At 37.7% G+C, this 21,872-nt stretch overlaps 1 protein-coding gene across 3 annotated transcripts in view; it reads left to right on the plus strand.

The window, feature by feature from the left end:
- The window catches only part of gcna (germ cell nuclear acidic peptidase), an 816,449-nt gene that overhangs the window by 779,217 nt on the left and 15,360 nt on the right, over positions 1–21,872 (plus strand). Inside the window, exons 1-3 of one of the 3 annotated variants that reach the window (XM_028816034.2) lie at positions 18,331–18,532; positions 19,582–19,675; positions 20,738–20,957. In XM_028816034.2, the coding sequence (XP_028671867.1) occupies positions 19,586–19,675; positions 20,738–20,957 (310 nt within the window). In that variant the 5' untranslated portion in view covers positions 18,331–18,532; positions 19,582–19,585. Of the gene's footprint in view, positions 1–18,330; positions 18,533–19,581; positions 19,676–20,737; positions 20,958–21,872 lie in introns of those variants that run through there. The other 2 variants (XM_028816035.2, XM_051934817.1) reach the window with 2 other exon arrangements.

The raw sequence follows: 21,872 nt of genomic DNA on the forward strand, positions 1-21,872 counted from the left end.
CGTAAGTGAAAAATGTCCAAATTGTGCCCAAAGTGTCAATATTTTGTGTGGCCACCATTATTTTCCAGCAATGCCTTAACTCTCTTGTGCATGGAGTTCACTAGAGCTTCACAGGTTGCCACTGGAATCCTCTTCCACCTCCATGATGACATCACGGAACTGATAGCTGTTAGAGACCTTGCGCTCGTCCACCTTCCGTTTGAGGATGCCCCACAGATGCTCAATAATTAAGTTTAGGTCTGGAGGCATGCTTGGCCAGTCTAGCACCTTTTCCCTATCAGTTTCTTTAGCAAGGCAATGGTTGTCTTGGAGGTGTGTTTGGGGTCATTATCATGTTGGAATACTGCCCTGCGGCCCAGTTTCCGAAGGGAGGGGATCATGCTCTGCTTCAGTATGTCACAGTACATGTTGGCATTGATTCCCCAGTGCCAGCAGCACTCATGCAGCCCCAAACCATGACACTCCCACCACCATGCTTGACTGTAGGCAAGACACACTTGTCTTTGTACTCCTCACCTGGTTGCCGCCACACACGCTTGACACCATCTGAACCAAGTAAGTTTATCTTGGTCTCATCAGACCACAGGACATGGTTCCATTAATCCATGTCCTTAGTCTGCTTGTCTAGAGCGAACTGCTTGTGGGCTTTGTTGTGCATCATCTTTAGAAGAGGCTTCCTTCTCGGATGACAGCCATGCAGACCAATTTGATGCAGTGTACGGCGTATGGTCTGAGCTCTGACAGGCTGACCCCCCACCCATTCAACCTCTGCAGGAATGCTGGCAGCACTCATGCGTCTATTTTCAAAAGACAGCCTCTGGATATGACGCTGAGCATGTGCACTCAACTTCTTTCGTTAACCATGGCGAGGCCTGTTCCGAGTGGAACCTGTCCTGTTAAACCACTGTATGGTCTTGGCCACTGTGCTGCAGCTCAGTTTCAGGGTGTTGGTAATCTTCTTATAGCCTAAGCTATCTTTATGTAGAGCAACAATTTTTTTTTTTTTTTTCTCAGATCCTCAGAGAGTTCTTTGCCAGGAGGTGCCATGTTGAACTTCCAGTGACCAGTATGAGAGAGTGTGAGAGCGATAACACCAAATTTAACTCACCTGCTCCCCATTCACACCTGAGATCTTATAACACTAACAAGTCACATGACACCGGGAAGGGAAAATGGCTAATTGGGCACAATTTCGACATTTTTCACTTAAGAGTGTACTCACTTTTGTTGCCAGCGGATTAGACATTAATGGCTGTGTGTTGAGTTATTTTGAGGGGACAGAAATTTTACGCTGTTAAACAAGCTGTACACTGACTACATTGTATCAAAGTGTTATATCTTCAGTGTTGTCTCATGAAAAGATATAATAAAATATTTACAAAAATGTGAGGGATGTACTCACTTTTGTGAGATACTGTATGCATGTGACACTCTGTGGGGGTCCTAATCTGGTCCTGCTGTAACTCATTTCCCAACTGATAATGTAACAGAGTCGGTACTTGTTATTCACATGTTGCCCGGCTTTCCTAATAACTGAACTAATCCAATAGCTACCAGCGCATATAACATACTTAGACAGTCTTTGCAAAGAATGTTTCATAGCAGTACAAACTTGACAGTAGACCGTGTACTCCACGTAATATTGAGAGAAATCTCATGTCCAATATGGGGAATATTATTTCAAAAACTACCATTGTATTAAAAAAAAATATATCCGTTCAATTTCACTAACATGATGAACCACTGTTATTAGTAATAGTGATATTTCTGTATGGCAAATAATTCACATAGTAGTGTAATAGAAAAATGACAGACCCAGCCATCGTTTCATGCACACTGCTTGTTCTGAGTAATTGAACTCATTCATGTTCAAAATAATAGCAGCGTTTCATTAGAGAATTCCTTTAGTCTGTGAAAAAACAGGTCATTAATTATCATTTATTAAGGAAGAAGGGAGCATGTTTCACACATTTTTTTTTTTTTTTAAATCGGTTCCTTTCTGAATTGCAAAGTAAAATGGGTCATTCCAAACATTATTTGCAGGAACAACGTAAGTTGATAAGAGAGTGGAAAACGGATAAAGAGGTGTAGCAAATTATAGTATGCTCATCTAAAGTGATCACAAATGCTTCAAAAATGGCAGCAGGAACCTGAAACGTTGAAGAAAATGAGCAACTAATGTTAAAATGGATCAAATATATAGTCCAAATGGCAAAGATTCAGCCAATCATCAACTCCAGAAAGATCAAAGTTGATCCAGCATTACCTGTACTGAAGTACTGTTACAGTCAGAAGACATGTTCGAAGCTATCAGCAGGAAATCCCTGTAAAGCACAACGGTTGGGGGAAAAAAAATGGCATGTGCAAAAATTAGATAAGGAACACATTGATTGATCCAAAGAGAAATGGTGTAACATTGTGTGGACTGATGAGAGTAAAAGAGTTATTTCCTGGTCTAAGACTGTGTAGATCAAATGACCTCTGGGCACTGAGTTCAAGTCACAGTAAAGCAGGGAGAAATCATGGTATGGGGATGTTTTTCATATTACAATGTTGAGCACATTTATCATATAGCAGGGATCATATGTAGCAAACCCTGACTTCTATGAGAGCATTGAGGTTGCAACTATGCTTTTAAAATGAGGGACAGCTAGAATCAGGCCAACACCCAAGCCCTACAGTATTTCCACCCTGATACCCGAATACTTGTGACACAACCGAAAAAAGTCCAAATAGATTAAATACATTCAGCAACAAATATATTCCTTATTTATTATAATTACACAACAAAGAAAGATGATGATAAAAGTACAAAACCAACAACACCCCTCAATGATATTTACAGTCCTGGAAATAGTCTTTATGGTAGGCGATGAAGGTGGATCTTAAAGTGCAATCACTGGTTAATGGACAGAAAGATGTGGTGGATTACGCTCCTTTAGTTAACTGCTTCCTGGAACACGGATAAACAGTCCTACCACTAGAGTCCAGAAGATAAATGGTCTTCTGAGGTTTGCCTCTTCACAAAACGTATTGTTGAACTGTATTGGAGAAAAAAGAATCCAGTCCTTAAATCTGGGGCCCATGCACAATCCTCCACTACGAACTTCCAGTTGATAAAGAGGTTTAGCCGCTACTGAAGGTGAGGTTGATCGAAAAGTTAACTAAACTAACAGTCCTACCACATCCTTCTCTTCCGGTTTTATGTGTATGGTGCCGACAAAGCCCTCTGCATCCATGCACCCCATATTTTCAAACAGGAATCTGCATGGCCAGTTTTGTTAATATTCAACAAATAGGGGGTTTAATTTGTTTATAGGTATGTCCTATGTGGCACTGCTACATGTTAAAGTTTGAATACATCAAAATACTTGAAGAGATTGTTGCTGTTTGCCAAAGAAGAAATGGCCCTAAAATGTGTGTTTCCAACAGGTCAAAGACCCCAAACGCATGAGTAAGCGAGCAACATCTTGATTCCAGACAAAAATAATTGAGGTAATGGAGTGGCCAGCTCAACCCCCTGACCTCCAACTTCAGTTTCTGAAGCAAAACCCAAAAATTCCCAGGAACCTGAAGAGAACCCGAGTTTGAAGAGAAATTAATATTTTATTTGTTTCCCATAAAAGAATAACACAGACTTGATCAAATGTGTTAATGCTTTGATTTGGAATTGAATTTGTAACATTTCCACTACATTTGAATATGAAAATAAAAGCTATTAAAAATATTTCACTTTATTCTTTTTTTAACACAACTGTACCTTCTTGACTCTGGTATAGTCAAATAAAAACACTGCAGATTCCCACAGGTAAATGCTGAAGCACCAACCTGGTCATCACTTGTTTAATTCGGTCACAACAAAAAAATGGGCCGATGATGCATGCCACTACAAACAACAAATACTGTTAAAGAAAGCCATGTGGCAGTGATTATGTTGTCTTTTAAGTGATAGGGAGCTGCGTTCTACAGTGCAGTGTGTTCACAACTGACCAGCTACTTCCAGCAGCAGCGGTCTTTAAAGACAGGATACAAGAAGGGATGGAGTCAACTGTCCTCACCAGGCATTTTCTTGGTGCTGTGGAGGGAACAAAAGAAGAGACGGTTAGTACAAGCACCACCTCTTAACTCGAGGTGGTAGTACCTGCTTCAGATGAGCAAGGAGGGAAATCCACAGATGTTCATGCATGACACTGGAAAACAAGCCTTCTCACAAAGTGCAGGTTTCTGGCAGTTTTCCTCCAGGATTTTCCCATATTTTGCTGCCTTTCTTTTACACCCGAACCTCACAATCCTTCCAGGTCCTGCTTCAGAGAAGCATCCCCCACACCGTAATGCTATCGTCACCATTCTTTTTTATTTTTTTTATTGTTTTTTTAAATTGAAGAGCAAATTTGCCTTATGCCAAACATGGCATTTAGGCTGATGGCCAATCAACCCAGTATTGGGACCATAAAGCCATCTACCAGCTGACAATGTCCCCCATAAAAATTTGATTGAACTCCAGCTGATATGTCATCCGTGTTTTGCTCTTTAATAATAATAATAATTCATTACATTTATATAGCGCTTTTCTCAGTACTCAAAGCGCTATCCACACAGGGAGGAACCGGGAAGCGAACCCACAATCTTCCACAGTCTCCTTACTGCAAAGCAGCAGCACTACCCACTGCGCCACCTGTGAGGACTTTATATATTTATTTGTTTAACCAGTGGCTTTATCTTTGCCACTCTCCTGTAAGGATGTGTACTGGTGAGCACTTGTGCAACAGTTGTTGTCTGCACGGTCTCTTCTGTCTGCTCCGTTGTAGCTTGATGAACTACTTCAGAGTTATCAGAGATCTCTTGGTGGCCTCCCTTACTAGTCTTTTTTTTGCCCAATCACTCAGTTTTTGTGGATGGCCTACTCTAGGCAAATTTACAGCTGTGCAATACTCCTTCCATTTCTTAATGATTGAGGATATTCAGTGACTTTAATATTGTATCTCCGGACTTGTGCTTTTCAATCACCTTTTCATTGAGATGCTTGGAGTGTTTCTTTTGTCTTCATTGTGTAGGTTAGGCCATAGTGCTGACTCTCCACAAGCACTTGCGACCCCAGATAGGTGATCTCCATTAAGTAATTATGTGACTTCAAAAGCCAATTGGCCACACAAGTGAACATTTAGATGTGTTGCATTACAGGGGAGAATACTTACATAATCAGTCATTTTGTGTTTTATTGTTGTAATTAAATTAGATGAATTTGCAGAGATCTGTTTTCACTTTGTCATTAAGAAGTCTTTTTCTGATGATCGATGTCAAAAAAAAAATCCTAAATTAATGCACTCCGATTCAATGTTATAAATAAATAAAACGGGAAAGCTTCCTACTTTTATATACACTGTATGTTTATTACATTCCAAAGAGTACCCCCAAAGTCTCACTCATTTTGATTTGACTACACAAAATAACAAAATTCTTCAAGATGACTAAATTATTCCCTTGAAATTGCATACAGACCAGCTGTGATCAAACCCAAATGAAAAGGCATACACAGTATAATTCCCATCATTGAAATTAACAACAACAGGAAGGTTCCAGTAATGAAAGGCTTAAAAAAATACCCAATGACTTCTCTAAATTATAAATTACTGTGTGAGGCCATCATCCTAGTCCCGAAGTATAAAAAAAGACAAGGAACATGACAGTAAATCCTGTTTAATTCAGTGGCCTGCAAAATAAGCATTCTAGGAATGAGATTACGTGAGTTTTTGGGAGTAGAGCTCCAACACTAGTGAGATCGTAACATTTGCGGGACAGCACTGTGTGATGGTGAGGGTACGGCTCCAAGCTCCCTCTTCTCATTTGGGAGCCTTTTGAACCCGACACTGTCGATGGTCATGACCGGGATGAGCTGTACAAATGAGGACACCACATGAAGCAAGGGGAGGGTGCAAAAGTGTACTTTTATTAAAAACAATCCAGAAAAGTGTTCAAAATTGCAGTGCTCCATCAAAATAAATAATCCAATAAAAAAACAAAGGTGAAGTGGAGGTTAAAATCACAATTAATAACTCCATTAAAACGAGATTAAAAACAATTTTTCTTGAACAATACATTTTCTTTAATAGCAATTTTTTCTCTATTTTTGTGTGAACTGTATTGCTTTGACATTTTATTAAAACCTATAAAGCGGAGATATTTGGTTTGTGGAATTATTTGAAAACATGTCACACACTGTTTCCTGAATCACTCCAAGAAGTGAACTGAACATTGCAGAACTTTGGTAATTTTGGATAAACACGGCTACTGTACATTTTTTGCCTGAAAACTGTCATCAGAAGACTTCGAAGTTGAAATTACCATCTGATGACACGTCAATGAAAGAAAAAGAATTGAGGTACTGTGCTCTTCTCTTCTAATTATCCATGATCCGAACTGAAAGCTAAGTTGCTGTACTTGTATTTAAGAGACTATGATAGAATATAAAGGTATCACAGATGATCATTTGTGTTTTTGCCAGAGATATAGAAGTGTGACTTGTCTGTGTTGGTAGAGTATCTTGATTGTGGCGAAGCTGTTGCTAAGAAGCTGTTTGTCTGGAAACGTGCTGTCAGATACTCGATTGGAGCTCAAATGAAGATACAAGGAATGATCTGAGTATGGACTCAAAGCCAGAGAATGTGCTTGAGGATCTTAAAGGTCATATAAAGAAAAGGCAAAATCAGCTTTCCGATCTTATAACTAAAATCGAAAGCCAATTTCGCCAAGATAGCACAGCTGTTTGAAAGATTTCACAATACACATAGTCAGGTTGGAGATCTGAATGGAAGGATATTATCCTTGCTAAATAAAGAAAAAGCAGCTACAAAATAGAAACAAGTGTTTGCAAGCAACTGTGATTTGGAATGAATTTAGTCTTGCTACAGTAGCATGGCTTAATGATACGAATGGGTTTTTAAAAAGTCGACCTAATGAACAGCTTGTTAATCACTTCAGAGAGTTGCAACTGCAAGCCTCCCGGATGAAGTGTGTTCTCGACAATAAAATGCAGCTTGTCATCCCAGTTAAGTGCTGTGGCACCAGCATCTTCATCGACAGTCACATTTGAACAGTCAGAACTCGATAGACTTTTTTCAAAGGCTTCAAGAGCTCGAGTTTAAAGTGGAAAGGCAGGAGCAACCTACCACTAGTGCAGAGGCCAACACTCAGAGTTCCAGACATGATCTATTAGATGTGCTCATACAGGAACAAACTGAAAGTCATAAGGCAATCACCAAAGTTATTAGAATGTTAGCCCAGTTAAGGGACAAGCAAGATAAACCTCCAGCGCCACGTACAGATAAACCAATATTTAATGGAGCCCCACTAACATCATTTATTAGAGCATTTGATTATGCCGTGAGCAATGCATTTGAATGAGGTTGAGATAAATTACATTTCCTAGAGCAGTATACTGGAGGCTATCCATAAGAACTCGTTCAAGCCTGCCTTGAACTTAGGCCAGAAGTGGGTTATCAAAAGGCATGAGAACTGCTTAAACCTTACTATGGAGATGGTGGGCAAATATATAGAGCATACATTAAAAAGGTTATGAACTGCCCTCAAATCAAATCAGCAGAAGATGGAGGACCATTGGTAGATTTGGCTGTTTTTCTCAGTTGCTGTATGGACGTCATGCCTACTGCATGAGGATACAGGAGCAAATTCGATATTGGTGAAAACCTGCATATTGTCTTTTCCAACCTTCCTTATGATCTGAGGCGTGAGTGGAGATTAACAGCTTGTATTACCAAAAAAGGGAAGGAGAAGCTATAAGATTTAATGATTTAATAGATTTTTTTCTCCTTCAGTTCATGGTGCTGCTCCATAAAGTGGCACTTACACAGAGAAAAAAGACTACAAAGCTTTCATTAGAGACATTATAGAGAAGGGTTACGCTGTCAAGGTACCCAAAGAAGGCGTAAATTGCAATGAAGGCAGAGTATGTTACATTCCACATAATGGTGTGTATCAATCAAAGATAAATAAGATTTTAGTGATCTTTGATTGTACAGCCACCTATCAAGAGATTTCACTTAATGAATATCTACTAAAAGGTCCCGACCCAAATAACGCACTCATTTTTGTCTTTGCAAGAGCTAGAAAGAAGCCAGTGGCATTAATGACAGGCATTAAATCAATGTTCTACCAAGTTAATGTTCCAGTTCAAGACACTGATCTTTTATGCTTTTTGTGGTAGTTTGAAGGTAAATTAAATAAAGACTTGGAAGAATTTAAAATGACAATATATCTTTTTGGTGCTACTTCTTCACCCAGTTGCACTTCTTATGCTTTGTGTAGGAATGATGAAGATGCCAGATATACCATTCCTGAGGAAATTGTTAACATTGTGTATCCATAATTTCTACATAGATGACTGCTTAAAGTCAGTGGCAATAGAAGAACAAGCCATAAAATTGGTGAAAGATCTCCAAGCTCTGTGTTTCAGAGGGGGATTTCACCTGACCAAGTGGATGAGTAACAGCAGAGCAGTTTTAGTGTGTATTCCCGAAGAAGACAGAGCTCTTGAACAAAAGGATTTTGACTTGAGCCACAGTCTCCTTCCAACAGAACGTGTGCTGAGCGTCCGGTGGTGCACAAAAACAGACAGTTTCAAATTTCAGGTAAGTTACAAAACAAGCTTGCTACAAGGCGTGGTATCCTATCTGTTGTTAGCTCAGTTTATGACTCCTTTGGCTTTCTAGCACCCACCATACTGCCAGCAAAGCTTATCTTAAGAGATTTATGCAAAGAGAAATGGGGGTGGGATGACGAAGTGGAACTCAATCACATTTAGAAATAGAAAAAAACGGATGGATGACTTACAGTTACTGATGAACTATAATGTGAAGAGGCGCGTCACACCTGCATGGTTTAGAACCACAAAGTCAGCCCAAATGCATCATTTTGCAGATGCCAGTGAACATGGACATGACACTGTTATGTATCTTCTCTTGTCCAACGAAAGAGGTGAAAAACACTGTTTATTCCTCATGGGAAAATCAAGAGTGGAAACATTGAAGCGTGTCACAATTCCAACACTAGAGCTAACAGCAGCCATTGTAGCAGTTAAAATAGACAAGATGCTAAAGGGTGAACTGCAAATACTCCTGCAGGAATATACATTTTGGACTGATGGCACCTCAGTGCTAAAGTACATTTCGAATGGAAACACACGATTCAAGACCTTTGTTTCCAACAGAATCCAAGTGATCAGAGATTGTTCACAGCATTCACAATGGAAATATGTCACATCTGCCTTGAATCCCAAAGATCAAGCACTGGGAGGGTTAAGAATAGAAAGCATTCTCGGAATCGGATACCAAGAAGGCACCAGAGTTAATCAGTGAAATTACCAGAATAGATCAAGAACATGCCAGGTCTCCAAATGAGACACTTTTTAAAAAAAGACAGGCTTTGCAATCAGAACTCAACCTCATGGCAACAAAAGAAACAGAACAACTCATTTTTTTAAATCGCAACATCATTACCATGAACATGGAGAGAAGGCTAACAAGATCTTAGCGCAACAAATCCATAAGCAGGAAGTTCACAATGCAATATCAGTAATCACAAACACAGACGGAGATAGAATCATTGGCCATGAAAATATAATTCACACATTTAGAGACTACTTTAAGTCCTTATATTCTACTCAGTTTAAAGAACACAACACACAATCTAATGTGCTGTTTGATACATTATGGATACCACAGCTAGATACTCTTAAATGCAGAGGAATTGGATAAACCTCTGACATTATCAGAATTACTAGATGTTATAAACTCACTTCAGAGTGGGAAAGCAGCAGGTCCTGATGAGTACCCTGCTGAATTTTATAAAAAAAAAATTCAGTTAAGTTAGCTCCACTCTTATTAGCAACATTTATAAAATGAAGCCAGAGACAAAAAAATTCTACCTCAACCTTTTCGCCAAGCATTAATTACCATTTTTCCTAAGAAAAATAAGGACTTATTACAATGTGCATTGTACAGACCAATCTCAGTTCTGAATGATGATGTTAAGATACTCTCCAAAGCCTTATATAGAAGGATTGAAAAAGTGTTTCCTTCAGTAATATTCCAAGACCAAACCAGATTTATTAAAGGTAGACATTTGGCTTCCAATCTTCAATGCCTATTTAATGAAATATCTTCACCCATGAAGTCTAACACTCTAGAGATCATATTATCTTTGGATGCAAAAAAAGCATTTGATATGGTTGAATGGGAATACCTGTTCACCATTTTTCATAAATTTGGGTTTGGCCCAACCATATGTGCATGGATCAATCTACTGTATACCAGTCCAGTCCAGTTTGTATTAACAACATTATTTCAAACTACTTCAAACTAGAACGCAGTACTAGATAAGGATGACCCTTGTCACCAGTGCTATTTGCAATCACCATTGGCTGCTTACTTTGAAATGCATCAGAGGTAAAGGGGATTTTCAGAGAAGGACAAAATTCTGTGCCTACAACCCTAAGAATTGCAAAAGATATCAGGACTTAAAATTAATTTGAACAAAAGTGTGCTCTTTGCAGTTAATTCTCTAGCAAACAACATTAGATTGGACACCTTCCCTTTTATCATTGCGGATCAGTTTAAATACCTAGGGGTAAACATAAAGTAAATATAAAGCTCTTTTTTAACACAATTTTGCTGTTTCCTTGGATAAACTTAAACAAGACATGCATAGATGGTCTATAGAACCTCCAGGAAGAATTAACATTGTGAAGATGAATATCCTCCCTAAGCTTCTGCTCCCATTTCAAAACATTCATTAGCAAATCTTAGATTTGATTCAATCATAACCTCATTTATTTGAAATTCAAAAAATCCACGCATTCAAAAGGTGACCTAAATCAGAAGGTGGCATGGCTCTACCTAATTTTCAATTTTATTACTGGGCAGCAAACATACAAGATATAAATACCTGGGTATTGACATAAACAGATGAACACACACTTGCTTGGTCTGCAATAGAAATTAAATCCTGCAGCACTTCTTTATATTCCTTGCTTTGTACACCAGTAAATACAAGCTATCAGTACTAACAACTGAATTGTCCTTCATTCACTCAGAATATGAAACCAATGTAGGAAGGACTTTTAAGTTAGAGAATATTTTATTTGTGTCACGTCTACATGATAACCACCTTTTTCCACTCTTTCGAACTTACACAGTTTTTAATGTTTGGAAAACGAATGAGATTAAATCATTTAGAGATCTGTATATAAATAATGTCTTTGCATCCTGTGAACAATTATACTTCAGATATCATCCCCCATCAACACAATTTTTCTACTATCTCCAAAGTTAGAAACGTTGCTAAATGAAGTCTGCCCAGTTTTATCACCTCCCACCTATTTCTGTTCCAGAAGAGATATTGATCAGTCTTTTTAGAGTTAAAGATCCTAAAGTACAGTGGGAAAAGCATCTCTTAGTCAACATTTCAGAAACAAAGTGGAAGGCAGCCATGCACAGATTTCATTCTAGCTCCATATGTGCAAAACATTTAATTATTCAACTTAAAATCATCTATCGAGCACATCTGTCCAAAATGTTTCCAGGGCAAGATCCAACCTGCGAACGCTGCAATCGAGCCCCAGCTTCACTGGGCAACAATGTATTGGGCCTGCACCAAATTAACATCATTCTGGACAAAATTTTTGAAATGCCCATCAGACAGCCTTGGTGTCACAATCACCATTAAGAGCTGTATTTGGTGTACTCCCAGATGGGCTTAAAGTGGAGTAAGACAAACAAAATTTAATACTGCTTTTAAGATTGCCTTTACTTCACTATTGGCACATAGACTTGTCTTGCTCAAATGGAAGAATCCTAGCCCACCTCTTTTAAGTCAGTGAGTAACTGATGTTATATGCTATTTGAAACTGGAAAAAATCAAATTCTCACTTAAAGGATCTGTTCAAAACTTTTTTAAAACCTGGCAGGACCTAATCAATAATATTTTAGAATAAGCATTTATATTGGGGGAAAAGACTCCTTTCTCTCTTTACCACTCTTAATAATAATAATAATAATTCTAATAATAATAATTCTTTGCATTTATATAGCGCTTTTCTCACTACTCAAAGCGCTCAGCAATTGCAGGTTAAGGGCCTTGCTGAAGGGCCCAACAGAGCAGAGTCCCTATTGGCATTTATGGGATTCGAATCGGCAACCTTCCGATTGCCAACCTTTCCGTTTTGCTCTGGTTGTTGGCCTTCCTCTACTTCTCATGGGTGGGGGTTGATTTGATTTTAGTTTTGTTAAGTTTGACTTGATTGTATGGAATGTTATATGCTTTTAATAAATTCAATAAAAAATAAAAAAAATAGCTTTCTCAAAAGCACAACATGGTCACAGGGCCCAAGTTTCTTACTGAAGCTAGAACACAGATCAAATGAATAATTCATTTTCTGAAGGTGATTCAGAAATTAGAATTTGTGCAGTTAACATGACAAGTGTAGAAGAGATTACTGAACTTGTATTTAAACTCATCACTTGCTTTTCAAAATGGCTACATTTGAATGTTTAGTGTTTAAAGGCATAATGCTGCATTTAAAAAAATGAAAGAAAGACATTTCAACTTGAAGTCACTAAATCTGAAAGTAACCCAGAAGAACATAAAACATTTATCACAGAGCACATGAAGAAGTACAAAATATTTTAAAAACAAACCCGATTTCTTCAGAAGACTTGGCTGAAGCCAAAGCAGAACTTATCCGCCTCAGTCAACTACAAGAATTTCCAGAAGAATTAAAGGTGTTAAAGAAAAATGCTCCTGTGAAAAAGAACAGTCAAATCTTTAAACTTGACCCAGTAATGCAAGAGGGAAATCCCGAGAGTCCCAGGATTGGCTTCATTCCCTTAACAGGTTGGGTGACCAATATAATGGAGTAATCAGGGGAGGCTCCATTTCCAGGAAAAAATGCCCCTGCAACCTGCTAGTTGGCAGCATCCCTGGGCATCGGTACTTGTTTTGAAAACCACAGGTAATGCTGGGAACTGTTTTCAAGTGGGGCAGCCCTGATGAGATCTGTGGGTGCTACCAGTGAGTGCTGCAGGGAGTTATGTTCCCTACTTTATGGATTTGACCTGGAAGTGCTTCCATCAGACTACTGTCTGGTCCAAGACAAAAGAAGCTACTCAGCCTCATCTAGGTGAGTTGGAGTCAGGTGTGGAGGATGGACAAGGCCACCTGGGAGGCGTGGAGGAGAAAGAAAGAAAGAAAGTTTGTGTTTATTTTATTTGTGGAGCCTTTCTGTAAGTACTGGTGCAAAGAAACCTGTTAATTATACTGGGACTTGTTCCTGTGCAGATGTGTCTGGGGTTTGGTGTCCTGCAATGCTCCCTAGTGGTCACACTATTCTTTAAATCTATAGTCAAATTTAAAAATTGTCAATGGTAAAATTGAGGAACACTTTTTCATTAGATTATGATCTGAAAAATCAAAAGATTTTTTTATAACTCTTGACCCTTTTATTTGGAAACAAAACATTATAACGGAACATAATCCATGAAAGTCAGCATTCAAACCCCACCCAAGTAGAACTAGTGAGAGTTTGTCTAAAATGGTTCTTCGGATAGGATAAAATGGCAAACAAAATAATAAAAGTTTGAGCACAGGCTTGGATTGTTTACATTAGGATTACATTATTGAATTTGGATCACGTTCTGAAAACATTCTGAATTGATTCTGATCGAGAGAATATAATTCAGGTGCTTGATGAGTACATCTTAGACAATTTTAGAAGAGATATATCTAGCTATTGAAAAAATGTTAGTTAAATTACAGCACACTTGACACATACAGTATTGCACGAGAGTGTACTTATGGATTTTATTTCCTTTCTGAAATTTTAATCGAGGGGTCCCTTTCTCATCTATCCCTAAGATCATTTTTTTTATATTTATACTCTGGAGAAATTTAAATTAAGCAGTTGAAGACAGTGAAGAGCTGCATGAGTGTGCATTTGGAAAAAAATACTATTTATTGTTTATGTGATAAATGCAACTGTGACCAAATAGAAATTATACATGTTTCTGTGTCATGGTGTAGCATGTAACCAGTTGGGTTAATGATATCTTTGTAAACCCCTTGAGTTTCAGATGCAGATAAATCTAAAGAAAGAAGCTGATCGCTAGAACTTAGAAGGAGCCAATGAAGATGTTTGTAAAGTAATCTAGAAATGAAACTGCACAGTTTCTGAAGGAAAACTGGAAAACCAGAAACCAAACTGCAAGTTTTGTGCTACACATTTGTTTTGTCCTTTGCCTTTCATGCAGGCTTTCCTATTTATTTGGTTTCTGTAATCCTTGTGTTTGTCAATAAACTGCATTAATAAGATACCTTACCTGATGGTTGTTCCATTACATGGATACAGTGAAAAATGCACCAGAAACTGTAGCAGTGGTATTAGCAGTAACAGCTGTCAACAACAATACTGAAAGTGTAATTATTATTTATTTACTCATTATTGGCTTTGTAAAAGTGACCCAAGTAAGTTTTTAATTAACAAACATAGACCATCTATCCACAGGGTTTCAGAAGATCCTGCCTTGCATAGGCCATGGCATCTTGTGACCTTGAACTGGCTGAAATGTAGTCAGAAGTTGAATGAATAGGTGAAATCTCTTAAATTACCACAAGAGGGAGTAATAGAACAGTATAGACTAACACTGTACAACAAAGTTTTTTCATCTTGAACACTGTGTGGTGTTTCTTATAGATGGGTGCTGATCACGAATATCACATCAAAATTTACCCATCACGTACCGTTTCAGAGAAATCTTCAGTTTTGTCATGATTTTTTCTTATATTTGTATCCAAACATTTTCGCTTCCGTAAGTGACTTATCAACAACAGTTTGTGCAGTCTGGGCATGTCCAGTAATGGAATCAGGTCAGGTTGGAAGCTGGTCTGTGGAAGCTGACATCCTGGGCAGGTCTGAATGAGCTTGATGCTGTCTCAGCTTGCTATAAAGGTGGCTTGCATACACTGATCCTGCTCATTTGGTTAATATAGATTGTCAGTGTGAATGTATAGTATCAGTATAGTAAAGTATAGTATCTGTAGCAATATAACAGTAAGTAAGCTTGATGCTATAGACGTTTTGGTGTTGGGCAATATGTCTCGTCAATGTCGTAACAGCTGCAACACATTCTGCTATATCTGTGGTGAATATACACTTGCTCCTCAGAGACATTGGATGACTGCTCTTGTGAAGAAAGCTCATCATCTGTATTTTGGCTGCAAAACTGGTGATCAAGAGAAGGAATGGGTGCCTCACATTTGTTGTGCGACATGTGCTGTCAGTCTGAGAGCCTGGCTCAGAGGCACTTGAAAGACGATGCAGTTTGCTGTTCCGATGATATGGCAAGAACAGAAAGACCATGTGACGGACTGTTGCTTCTGTTTGACTAATGCGTCTGGTTTCTCTGCCAAAAACAAGAAGTCAATTGAATATCCTAATCTGTGCCACATGACGACAGTCTTCCAATTCCAAAACCACCAGAGGGTTGAACCTTAGACAAACCAGATGAAGAAACTGCAATGCAAGGTACTGACAGTGACATTGACCCAGATTTTGAACCGAGCTCATCAGGCGATCCACATCTGATAACATAGTCCGAATTGAACGATTTGGTCAGAGATTTGGGTCTGTCAAAAGCAAAAGCCGAGCTGCTGGGTTCGAGACTGCAGGAATGGTGTTTACTGTCACCAGGTACGAAAATTTCCAACTCACTCCAAAAATCTTCTTTCTCATCCATTGCACACCCAACTTGTGGGGCATATGCACTAACAACATTCATCATCACACCTACAATTTCCAGCTTCATAATCATTACTCTGTCTGACACTCTTTCCACCTCCAAAACACTCTTGGCATACTGTTCCTTCAGAATAACCCCTAATCCATTTCTCCTCCTATCCACACCATGATAAAACAATTTGAATTCACCTCCGATCCACCTGGTCTTACTCCACTTCCATTTAGTCTCTTGCACACACAATATATCAACCTTCCTTCTCTCCATCATATCTGCTCTCTCCCCTTACCAGTCATACTGCTAACATTCAAAGTTCCTACCCTCAGTTCCACTCTCTTTACCTTCCTCCTCTCCTCCTGCCTCTAGACATGTCTCCCCCCTCTTCTTCTCCTTCTTCTTAGATATCAGTTGTGTATCTAAGTGCACTTAATATTGATGTGATCAATTAATAATAATAGACAGGAATTTGCATAAAAAAGTATGTAGTCAGGTTTTATTTTATGAAAAATTGTAATTGATGGGTGGTGTGTCTTTTTGCTTTGTTTTCTTTTTTAGCGTTTTAAAAATGCTACGGGTTATCTAAACAGTAAATGAAGTGTTTCCAGGAAAAACAGTTATTATAGGGTGGGTCTTGGAAAGATAATCTTGTGGTAAAAACTTGAAAAAGAGAAAGAAGTAATGACACTGCAGTACTCTGCAGAAATGTAAAAGACAGGCAGCCTATGTCATGTTTACGAGGTATGAGAGGGACTGGCAAGGAGAGCCACTGCGAGTCTGGTAAGCTGACTGGTGGCACAATTGAGATATTTGAGAATATGTAGCCCCAATGCCATGCTTATTTAAAGGTCACTCACTATTGAGGAGTGGTAAAGTGGGCAAGCCAAACCAGAGAAAGAACTCCCACATATGGTATACGGTTCTACTCATCTTGATATCTAATTGTGCAAGATGTTCATCTTTTGAGGATTCTCGTCTGTTTTTGGTCCTCTAGACCTGAAAAGCCCTCATTTTTAGGCCATTTCTGGACCATATTTTTTGCTGGAAATTACACCCTTATAATAAACAGCAAACCAATAGGTGTCCTCAGCAAAAATGATCAGGAGGACTTGAAGCTGTGAATGTCGCATCAACCCACCCCAGGGGTTCACCCCTAAATGTTATACCTGGGGTCAAAGTTACTCGTTTTCACAAAACTTCAAATGAAGTGGGGGTCTGTAATATAGGAACAACAAGTGCTTTATGCAAGTTTGAGGCTGCAGATCACAAATCTAATAATAGGTTTGAAATTTGATTCTTTACTACTCCCAGAAGGATCAGATTGACAAATTTCAAACATAAATATTGGGGTATTCTTTTAAACTATTCCAAGGTCAGTCATTACAAATATGATGTAATGTTTGAATTTTGATCCTTCAGTAGGGATGAAAGGGTGGGGGTGAAAAATGACAAATTTCTATTACAATCGAGAATATTTAGACTTTAAAAATTTAAATTGAAGCACACTTTTTAATATTTCAAACATCTGACACAACTATTGTTGTTTATTATGTATTTTAACCTCATGAAGGAAATCATTACATTTCTTATGAATGCCCCAAACTGGGGAGGCATATGACAATTCAGACTTTTTTTGTTTTAGTTTTTTAATTATGAACCAATTCCTGCTACCAATCCACCTTAATAAAAGGACAAGCATTTGTGTGTCTGAGTTCTTGTGTTTGCTATGTCTTTGTCAAGATGGTGCATTACTAGTAATAGTTATTGCATTTGTCATTCCAACAGTTGGTGCATCACACACATTATCACTGCATTTATGAATCTCATGCCCAATGGCATATAAATGAGATATGTGTCACATTTGTCATTCCAAACGATGATGCATCAAAAACGTGTAGCAATGTATTTTAGTTATTAAAAAAAGGAGCCAAGGAATATGTTTGTAAAGCAGTCTAAAAATGAAATATCTCTGTTTGTGAAGGATAACCATAGTACTAGGGTGTTGTACCGTGTTAGCCATAATGAATGTGGAGAAAAGCCAAGCAAAATGACACCTTTTATTGGCTAACTAAAAAGATTACAATATGTAGGTTTTCGAGGCAACTCAGGCCCCTTCTTCAGAGAAGGATAACCAGAAAAACAGAAAACACACTGCAAGTTTTGAGTTAAATGTTAGTTTGATCTTTGCCTTTCATCCACGCTTTCCTGATCCTTGCGTTTATCAATAAATGGTATTGATGTGTTAATTTAACTGAGGGTTGTTCCATTACTTGGATTTAGGTCCAGCAGCCAGAGACCCAATAAATTTGTATCGTATTAGACATGTGGCGCTATTCTCATTAAAACTGAAACTATATGCGAAAGGTGCTATATAAATAAATTGTATTATTATTTTTGAAGGTGAAAGGGAACTTAATGCGCTGGCCTGTGAACGTAAAATGTGCACATCAGTCATTATGCGCGGCAGCCCGGCTAGATTAAACAGTTTGGAGGCGGACATAATCACAATTGGAGACTCGTACAGCAACAGTGCCTGTAGCTACCCGATCTGCGCCCCGCATGCGCAGTAGTGATATTAGGCGCCTTTGAAACGTGAGGTCACCAGAGTGTCGGCCGGGAAGCAGAGGAGGCGGCAACAGGAAGCACCCCAAGAGGCGGCCGATTTGAAATTTGTTGATAGTCTCGTCAAATTTAGACGCTCAGCAGCGATTATTGAGGTTGGTGTTTGGTCTGTAAGTAGCAGTTGTTCAGTCGTCTTTTAAAACTATTATACCTAGAAGACCTTTTTTCAAATAAGTAAACATATTTTGCCAGTTGTGGATACGAATGTTGCTACTGTACAGCTCGTGTCCCCACTACTTTTTTTGCGATCTACCGCAGTACTCTGTAGCACAATAGTCAGCTAGGAATTTATTCTTTAGAGTTCTAAAACGATATTCCAGAATGAAAAAAAATCGGCGATCTTTACTAGGTTAAATCAAATCTCAGTTGCCCGGAGGCGCTTTGATTAGAACCAAGTGAACGTGCCCTTCGATAGTACGTCATCCTACAGCCAACACTCGGGCTTCCCTTTCCTTAGCGTGGATCTCTACATTTCATGTTAATGAAGAGTGTGGTTCGCTTCTTGATGCAGCACACCATTTTTATAAATGCATTTGGAGTGGCGTATGCAGTTGTTTTTTTAAGTACTCAACTTATGCAATTCTTTCGAATATTCTTCGAAACTAGCAAAAAAGAAACCGTCAACAAGAAAGATACCTTGTATTTATCAGTTTTCGGCATGCCTGTCATTTGCAAAAAAATACCTTCTTGCATCAAGGCAAGATGCACTCCTAGAAGTTGACACGCGCGTTTCATTTTTGTACATGGCACCTTTAGGAATCTTTTCCACAGTTTCACGCCAAGAACGAATTATTAAGAATTATTTTAAACTTTCTCATTTAGTGCCAGTACTTTGACTAGATATAGCAGAAATGTTTAGGGTATCTCTGGGTACATTTAGGAAGAATTTTAAAGGTTTTCAATATGAAGGAAGCAAACCCTGTATACATGAACAGTTAAAAGGAGCAAACAGCTGTGAAGGCAATAGAGAAAAAAGATTATTAAGCATTTTGCATACCAACATCTGGAACAGTCTCATTCAGTGATGTGAGCAGTTGAATTTGAGATGTTTATGCTTTGATCAATTAAGTTTCAAGATTATTTTAGTTAGTTTTTAGTAGTTAAAAGTAAAAAAAAGTGATTACTTTTACAAATAGCTCCTACTTTTTACATATTTTAGACTCATGGATGACACTACAAGAAGTCAATTTAGTAGAATTGCAGAACAGCTGGGCTGGACACATCGTGGAGATTTGGACAAAACAGAGACGGAGGTAAGTGTTTTTAGAATGTTTATTTAATGTTGTTTTTGGTAATGCTACGGATTTCTTGCATTTTTACCTATTGTCAATGTAGTTTACTTTCGGATTATGAATTCACTTCATATTAAGTGCAATAGCTTCATAATATTTTCTAGCTATATACACTGATTTTAATGGATGGAAGACAATGTCTATGTAAATCCAGAACAACACTAACTGATGTTCAGCCATGGACTGCTGCCCATTTGTAGTAATGCAAACATGCTTTGTTCATTATTTATTATACCTGTAAAAATTGATTTAGCCTAATCTTTTTTTTTTTTTTAAATGTTATTTCTAGTATGAAAATAGTGTAACTGTTCAGATGATTTTATACAGTAGTTGTTCTATCAGGTTCCAGAATTTGGGCAAGACTTTAAAAGTTCCTTTAGATTTGTTTAAGGTATATAATGGCTGCCAATATTAGCTTTTTGTATAAATTTTGCTTTCTGCTGATGCATACAATAGGACTTTTAGGTGTAAAGCAGGAAATATCATATAATGTGTTAAATGTTTTTATTTTTTTTTTTTTGGTGAGAAATGTCTCTCAATTTTAGATGTGTATTTTAGAGTAAAATACTCCAAAGACTAAAGTTTCTGTAGTTTGTAGAGGTTCAACAAAGGTAAGCCAGCATTCTGGTTAATTCCAATGAGTTTTAATCTTGTTATAATTTGTGAATACTTTGTTGATAGTTTTATTATATAAGAGAAGAAGAGATAATGCCATACTCTGGCAGTGTTTATTTACAATAAATGGTAAAAAGACATCCTGATTGATTAAATTGAAAGCCCTGTGTACTTTAAAGCATAAATATTAGGCATGTGACAGTGAACAACTGGAAATATTTGTCATACCCCTGGAGTTAGGCTTTGTGAAGTGAGCTGCAGATCCTTCAAAATGCAATTTAGCTGTTTTAAGTTTGCGGTATTTTTATTTTTATGAATGGTTTGTTAATTAATATCTATAGTACAGATCAATAATTTCTAAAAAAGAAGCATTTTATGACAGTTTTTATTTCTGTTTCCTTCATAAAGCTGTTAAAGAGCATTGGAAAAGGAAAACCGCCTGCATTGCTTGGCTCTGACTATTTAGTGGACATTGAGAATCAACCCAGAAAATGGAAGCCATCTGACAGTGAAAGGGTTTGCAGTACTGCCAAATCCAATGCAGACTTGCCAGACAGTGATGTCTTCAAAGGTTTTCATCAGCTTAAGATTGAACTGCACTCCAGTGATGATGAGGAATTTGAACAATGTGTGTATTTTATATTAACCACTTGTATTTGAAAAGATACATAGTAAACTAGGCTTGATATGTATTTACAGTGGTATTCCAGAAAATAAAGTACTAAGCTTTACATATTTACTAACATATTCTTATTCTGCACATCATTCCTATTTAATTAGGCTTGTACTATTTTATGCTTGAGACTTTGACTTACAGTATGGAGAGTTTTAAATAGAACTTCTTACAATTTTCTCAGATAAATTTATATTGACCTTGGAATATCTACTCTTGTTTTTTATGTAATCTGCTGCCGCAGTGTTCTGCTTTTTTGAAGAGATTTTGGCATATATATATATCACAAGTCTTCCTGCATCTCCTGTTGACATCACATCATTTTTGAAGTAGGGTGTTACCAAATAAATATTTTCACGTTTCTTCACATTATCATGGTGGAGCTTTTTAATGCATCATAATCCATTTGTCACTGAGTATCCTAAAATGATTTATCATAACACAGAAAGTACTTAATGTCTGAATGTTTGCAACATTCTATGTGCTGTAGTACTTTTTTCATCAAGTAGCTGTAACAATTACTTGTGTTATAGCTATTTACAAGATTTAAAAACCAAGACATTTAAAGGACAGTATGGTAACTCAGGATTTTAAAGTTCATATAATGATAATTGAAAAAGTATTTTAAGAATGTGATGCCATATTTATAAGCCCTGCAAAGTCATTGTAAAATCTGTGTTACAGGCAAAGTGGGTTAAGATTTTGAACTATAAAACACAAAGCTGCTGTGTAAGCCTGAAAAAATCACTTAAATTAGCAAATATTAAAATGCATAAACATCCATTCTGTTGTACTAGAGTATACACTCCTAATTTCTGTGTTAAATTAAATAGGATGTTTGTGAGTGTTCCCTTAGATGGATTAGTGTCC

Source organism: Erpetoichthys calabaricus, chromosome 12 (assembly GCF_900747795.2).
Source record: "Erpetoichthys calabaricus chromosome 12, fErpCal1.3, whole genome shotgun sequence".
NCBI classification, from domain to species: Eukaryota; Metazoa; Chordata; class Cladistia; order Polypteriformes; family Polypteridae; genus Erpetoichthys; species Erpetoichthys calabaricus.